The sequence below is a fragment of the Chiloscyllium plagiosum genome, chromosome 29, assembly GCF_004010195.1.
Source record: "Chiloscyllium plagiosum isolate BGI_BamShark_2017 chromosome 29, ASM401019v2, whole genome shotgun sequence".
Lineage (NCBI taxonomy): Eukaryota > Metazoa > Chordata > Chondrichthyes > Orectolobiformes > Hemiscylliidae > Chiloscyllium > Chiloscyllium plagiosum.
In genome coordinates this window covers 34,228,592-34,236,166 of record NC_057738.1, presented here as the reverse complement: position 1 = coordinate 34,236,166, position 7,575 = coordinate 34,228,592, and the positions used below count along the sequence as shown (strand labels likewise).

The 7,575-nt window shown below is 38.7% G+C and overlaps 1 protein-coding gene across 7 annotated transcripts in view; it reads right to left on the bottom strand.

Moving 5' to 3' along the window:
- fars2 (phenylalanyl-tRNA synthetase 2, mitochondrial) overlaps nucleotides 1-7,575 on the bottom strand; it is a 496,334-nt gene that overhangs the window by 230,037 nt on the left and 258,722 nt on the right. For 6 of the 7 annotated variants that reach the window (XM_043719495.1, XM_043719493.1, XM_043719492.1 and 3 more), the window contains one exon: nucleotides 2,706-2,866. In XM_043719495.1, the coding sequence (XP_043575430.1) occupies nucleotides 2,706-2,866 (161 nt within the window). Of the gene's footprint in view, nucleotides 1-2,220; nucleotides 2,565-2,705; nucleotides 2,867-7,575 lie in introns of those variants that run through there. The other variant, XM_043719498.1, reaches the window with a different exon arrangement.

The following is a 7,575-nucleotide window of genomic DNA, read 5'->3' as shown; positions in this document are numbered from 1 at the left end:
GCAACTTTTTCATGCAGAGGGTGGTACGTGCATGGAATGAGCTGCCAGAGGAAGTGGTGGAGGCTGGTACAATTGCAACATTTAAAAGGCATTTGGATGGGTATATGAATAGGAAGGGTTTGGAGAGATATGGGCCGGGTGCTGGTAGGTGGGACTAGATTGGGTTGGGATATCTGGTTGGCATGGACGGGTTGGACCGAAGGGTATATTTCCATGCTGTACATCTCTATGACTCGATGACTCTATGGGAGGAAACCGGAGTACCCAGGGGAAATCCACGCAGACGTGGGGAGAATGTGCAAACTTCACATCCACGCAGACGTGGGGAGAATGTGCAAACTTCACACAGTCACCCGAGGGGGAATTGAACCTGGGTCCCTGGCATTGTGAAGCAGCTGTGCTAACCACTGAGCAACCATGCTGCCCCAAAAGTTTACTTTGCCTTTAGTAGGGAGGACAATTCTCTCCGTCTCATCTTAATTTACACCCATTTTACATATTTTTCTCTTTTATCACTATTGATACACTCTTTGTCTTTCACCTCTTCACCATCTTGTTCCTCCTCTGCCAAAAGTATATAAAAAAAAAATTCAGTTCCGAGACTTGAATGATTAACTCTGTTTCTCTCTCCGCAGATGCTTGGGCTTGGTTTTGTCAAAATCTTGCTTCTAATAGGTTAAGGCAGATAGGCAGGTAACAGTTTTGAAGACGGGTCACTGGACCCAAAACGTTCACTCTACTTTCTGCTGCCAGACTTGCTGAGTTTCTCCAGCAATTTCTGTGACTGGAACTTTAAACCTTGAATGCATTAGCACAATCTTAAGTTAGAACATTTTCAATAATTTAAATTCTTTCCACTTTAACTTCCTGAAGTACATGGTCCATGTCACACAGATTCTAGCTTGCTGCTTCAAAAAACCATCCCTACATATGAACTTTTTTGACATTATTCAGTCAGGAGTTCAACCCTCTATTCCAACTAATATGTTTAAGTACTGAAAGGATGAAGCTCAATTTAAAGCAATAAATGGACTACATATGTAGCTTAAACTTCAAAGTTAATCATTCTCAAATTGGCTTTGAGCAATAGTATGGATTTTTATCAACAATCGTTTTCACTAAATTTGTAATTGACAAACTAATTTGTTGCTCAGATCAAGGGTTAGAGCAATCAACCATGCACAGGAAACCTCATTGCTGTTCATACATTTTTCCATTGATTTTTTCTAAATTTATACTTTTATCTATAGATTCAAGCTTATAACTGTTGCTACATTATTTAAAAAAATCCGAAGAATCTGGAACCATCACTAAAAGATGCATTATAATAGACTGAAACAAACTAAAGACTAATATTTGATTTGCTCTTGGAACAACAGAAATTGGACCCAGATTTACCAACAACTGATTTACTTGCTTTGAAAAACATGAGCCATGCACACCAAATTTCCTATATGTACAAATTCAGCAGGTTAATTTCTTCACTGGGTACATAAAGTTGTGCAAGGTGTCTCTATTGAAGACATGTGTGGTCAAGCAACCACAGACCCAAAACTGGATATTCTAAATTGACCTACAGCTGAAGAAATCAGGCCTGACTGAAATTGGCCAAACTAAATTAAACAGCAATCAGCAGTTATCATCTATAGAGAAAATGGACACCAAACATAAAGAGGTCACAAAGGTTCATGGGAAACCAGTTACGACTCGCCTGAATGTTGTGCATTGGAGAAGTGCTGATCAGACTTTCTGGTGCCTTGATTTCTAGCCAGTGCCTGAGGATTTGCATTTTACACCTCCCCAGCATGGGAATAGTGGAGGGTGTTGGCATGACCCAATTGGAAGCTTTGAACCATGTAAGGCAGCTCTAAGTGAAAAAGAAGTTAAATACAGAGGAGCAGAAATTCAGAAACATGCCTGTTATTAACCTTCAACAATATGCATCTAATGGTTGCAGTCTAAGGTCATGCTAACTTTCTGCCTCCCTGCTTTGGCTGAGATTGACACAATAGAAAAACGTGTTCTGAGGAAGGATCACTGGACCTGAAGCATTAACTCTGATTTCTCTCCACAGATGCTGTGAGACCTGCTGAGATTTTCCAGCGATTTCTAATTTTATTTCAGATTTCCAGCATTCTCAGCTCTTTTGTTTTTTTTATATAGTAAATCAGCATTCCATTTTACATCACTTGATCTTTATTTCTGATAACTCCAAATGAAAATTGGAGGTAAAGTCTGAGAGAAGTGTACAAGGGGCTGGCAAATTGCTATCACTGATGTTACAAAGTCAGAATTATTCTTCCACAAAATTAAACTGCTTTTTGCTCTCATTCTTCCTTGATTTAATTGCCTGAAGAGCATCTTAAGCAGAAATCTGCTTACTGTCTTTGACAGTGTGAGTTTCATTGTCATTGAATCACTGTATTATAACTCCACACCTAACACAACTACGGACACATCATCGCTCCAAGGATGCAGTACTTTCACCAACAATATCTCCAGAAAGTTGCCAGTTTCATCAACATCCACTGAACAAAATGTTTAAAATTGTAAAAGTGAAGAATCTAAAAATAAAGAAATGAAGAAAGGAAACATAAACATGAGGAATTTATGGCACAACACTTCTATGAAGAATAGTTAATTCTCACTATATAACATATTTATACAGTTTGAAAAAAATATATAAATTAAAATAGATTCTTAACCTGAAATGTGACTTTCTGGTCAATGTCAATAACCTGGAACTGCTTGGAGAATCGTTCATCTTCACTCCAAAACAAGCGGATATCTGGAATTCCGTACAAAATCATTGCTATCCGTTCTAACCCCAGACCAAAAGCATATCCAATCTTGCCTTGAGCACCAGCTGTAATCAGAAAAAAATCAAAGGCCTTGTGAACATTAACAACAAAACACCCAGTCACCTTTACGCTACTTAAAAAGCAAGAGACACAATCTTCCTAATAACCTATCAGCTGATGGATTTAAAGCATGAGTGGGTAAAGGGCAGAAGCAAGTATCTGTACCAGTCTTCAATACATACAGGAGGTTTTAATCATCTATCACAGATGATAATGTAGCTCTTTCATTTAATCTAGCACCACTTACTTGGATTCTTATTGTGTGCAGTTCTACCCATCAGGGTTTACAGTACCTTCACTTAACACAAACTTACTTTTTCATAATCGATTTAAAGTTAGGTTTAGTCAACGTGCGTTAAACCTTTTGTTCAGAAAACCAATTGAGGAAAGTTTTCAGTTAGTAGAGCTATATTTTATTTCAATTAGTTTTACATATGGTCCCTGAATGTAAGGTTCTGCAATAATATTAGCAATTAACATGATTATATAATGAGAAGAGAGAAAAGACATACCTCATTAACACATCAAAAATAAATTGTTACACTAATTAGGTCAGGCTAGTTAATATGTAACTGATCCATACACACCAATAAGCCTCTTTACACACCTCCAATCTGTGCTGAGTTAGCTTATCCCAGCTGGGTTAGAGATTGATGCACTCAACTGACTTCACCATTCTTTGGTTGAAGAGTGAGATTATTCAATATAGTCTCTACTCTTAATTACTATTACACAGAACTGTACAGCATTAGAACAAGCCAGTAGAAAGGGTGGACTGCAGATGCTGGAGATCAGAGTCAAAGTGTGGTGCAGGAATAGCACAGCTGTTCAGAGAGCATCCGGGGAGCAAGAGAGTTGACGTTTTGAGCATCAACACCTCATCAGGAATTGGAGGGGGGGAACCACCCTCTTGAACCGTCCTACCTGTCCATCTTCATTCCCACCTATCCACTCTGACTTATCACCATCACGGGTATAAAGAAGGGAGCAATTAGGCAGAAAGATAAGAGCCAACAGTCATCTGAAGAGATAACAAACTTGCTATCTGAGGAATAAATACCTAGCTCTCACACAAAATCAGTAAAGTCTCTAAAAAAGCACCATAAAAGGTACCACAACACTTCTAGCTAAGAGTCCTCACAGAAGAAATTACAATGAAAAATTCCCGACAGCAGGATCAGCAGAAGAAAGGCAGGAAAGACAGTGGGGAAAGCAGAGCATTCCAAAAGACACATTCTGTGTGAACTTTGAGAGATTAAGTTTTAATTTTTTGTTTTCTTATTACTTGGGTTTATTGGAACAGCATATGATTAGAATCTTGTTATATTAGGAACTAGTTAGTAGAGGTGAATTGTTCGGTTTGTTAATAGTTTAGTTGATTTGTTTCCTGTTTGAGTTATACAAATAATTTGTTACTTATTAAAGTATCAGGGATTCCTTCTAAGAGATTATGAAGGGCAAGGTGAGCTTCTCTGGGTGTTTCACGTTTAATTATTCGAAGGAAACTTCTATTCCCACCATAACAGACCGGGGCTGATTTAATTATCAGAGGGGTTCAACCCTTTTACCCTTCATAACACTTGAGAATCTATTAAAGTTAGCAGGATTTTCATCATGACATCATCACAGCAAAGGAGACCTTGTCCACATCGGTATTGATATTTGCAATTCTATAAGCTCAGGGAAAAAACTGCTAGTTTTTTTTCTTTCTTTGCTGGCCTGTACATATTAAGACTAATTACAACACTTTCACTACAGCTGAGATTGGCTGATTAGCATATACTGAGCTGTTGCCATGCTTTTATGAGACTGGAATATCCCAATAAACCATAAAGTTTTTGAGGTCAAAATAAAAGTTTTAGATACCTCAGATACTCATAGTGACTGAGATCTAACTTAGATAAATTGCTTTATAAATTTGAGAATTAGGGCATTATCTGCATTACCAGTGCCAAGGCAGCCCAAAAGTGCAGTGAGTAAGTTTGTAAGTTAATTGTGTGATTTTACACTGAGCAATTGTATTCCAAAACCAGAGTAGCCAAAACATTATGCTCAGATAGTTTTCACTTGAGAACCACGGGTGGTAATGTCTAAGGAACTCAATTAGAAAATAGTTGACCAATTTAAATAGTACTCTCACAGGTCAACAATCCTGACATGGAAATCTAAGCCAGGATCAGAAGTCAATCTGTTAGATTTATGTCCAGTCAGGAAAAACAAGAGCAGTGAATACCTAGGTTTATGTCAGTTATTGAAAAGGTTTATTGAAGATGAGAGCTGGAGATCATGCACGACCTCCTAAAAGATAAAGCAATTCGGACAGTCACGACTGAACTAAATATGTAATACAGACAGCACAAGCAAGAGCAGCATGAGAAATTCTATTTCTGTTTTCCTTAAGGAGAATGAATAAACTAAATAGAGTAGGGCCTTACCATAAGTATTGTTCTCTTCATTCATCTACCAATTGCAAAATAAACCAGTTTGTTTATTTGTAGTTGGCATAACATGGGGGCGGATGGTAGCTCAGTGGTTAGCACTGCTGTCTCACAGCACCAGAGACATGGGTTTGATTCTACTCTCGGGTGACTGTCTACCTGGAGTTTGCACATTCTGCCCATGTCTTTGTGGGTTTCCTCCCGGTGCTCCTTTTCCTCATCCAAAGATATGCAAGTTAGATGGACCAGCATGCTAAATTGACCATAATATCCAGGGATGTACAGGCTGGGTGGATTATGCATGGGAAATGCAGGGTTACAGGGATAGGATAGGGAGTTGGGTGTGGGTGGGATGCTCTTCGGACAGTCGTTGTCTCGACGGGCCAAATGATCTGCTTCCACATTCTAGGGATTTTATGATCCTACAATCTCACTAAACTGTTGGTCAGTTTGCTTAGTATAAAGTTCTAGAAGCACACATGACACTTCTGTCAAGATTACAGCAAACACTTCATGCAACAAGTCTTTTGTCTGAGGTCATGGATTGCTGAATTGCATGTTCAACAGTAAAGATAAACTGTCCACACAGGATCTGGAAGCAGCAAAGATGACTGATATTAACCCGACAAAACATCTCGATCTAAAACAACTACCATTTCCTAATTTTCATGATGGATAGTTTCCAAATCTATATCTACCTTCGAGGTTAACAATAATGTGGTAAAACCACAGACGACTGCAAGGTGCACAATACTGAATTACAGACAGTAAATAACATCTTCACTATGCTGAACATTACTTCTTACACTCTATCCTTGGGGACTGATGCAGCATAATTAAATTCAGCCATGTCCTATGTGCCCAGCATGTATATTTTAAAGCAACAACAAAGAAGACTGTTCCTTCTGTAATGGGAATTAGCAACCATCAAGTGGTCTTTTTATCTGATATTATTGTTAACCAAACTGTTACTATTATATAATGCACATTAAGTTTTTCTCCTAGCTACATTGCTCCAGAATAATTGGCTTTCTTTTGCATTTCCTGCTTGCTCGTTGTTTTTCTGATTTTAAAAAATGTTTTGCTGTATATTTTTCTCAACACAACTACTAACACTGGTGGATATGTGTAGAAAATTGATAAAATACTAGGAATGCATTTACAATGTCACCATACACAACAACTAGGGAAATAAAGAAACTGTACCAGGAAGCATGAGGAAGCACTCAGAAAGCTGATGTGATGTTGCAGTGTATTGTTGTGCAATCTATTATTCAACCTGTGGTGCTGAAAACACAAGGTAGTAGAAATCAGATGTAACAGCAAGATGCAAAATCCAACTGATCTGATATCTCAGACATTTTTATTCCAATGTCTAACCCATGCATTTTTTCATCAGTTATATGAAGCTCTATAGAAATTGGAAATGAAAATGATTAAATTATCATGCCAGCTATGACAGTTTGTTCATTTGCACTTTGAACTAATTTTCATTTTCCAATCAGTTTTCACTTAAAATCACCTGTGTTTCAGTTTCTACTTTTTCTCCAGAGTCTTCTGCCTGAAAACAGGTTCACATTACCACATTCTACATGACGTGCAGTTAAAGGAGGCAGTTCCTCAATCTGCTTCAGCCATAATGGCAACTGAACTTTGTGCTGCTGGCACCAAATTGACCCATACTGGCTATCTGGTCAACTGAATCAACTTCAAAAAGTTGGAATTGCTGTAACAACATATTACTTTTCAAGCATGCCCATTTTGTAGAGCTATGGATAGTGATGGTCCAGGAGGCTTGGCCAAGAGGTAGCCTATGGGCCAGAACGTGGCTAGTCAAGGCTGTTTATGCCACCCATGAGGCCTTGTCCAAGATCCATAGGGCAACAGATAAGAAAGTGGATTGGAAAATGGCTGTCAAGCTGCTTGTCCAATCACAATCCTTCATTTGCTGCCGGTAAACTATTACAGCATGGAAACAGACCCTTTGGTCCAACTCGTCCATGCTGACCAGATATCCCAACCCAATCTAGTCCCACCTGCCAACAACTGGCCCATGTCCCTTCAAACCCTTCCTATTCATATACCTATCCAGATGCCTTTTAAATATTGCAAGTGTACTAACCTCCACCACCTCCTTTGGCAGCCCATTCCACACACACATCTCTGCATGAAAAAGTTGCCCCTTACGTCTCTTTTATATCTTTCCCCTCTCACCCTAAACCTATGCCCTCTAGTTCTGGACTCCCCTACCCCAGGGAAAATACCTTGTCTATTTA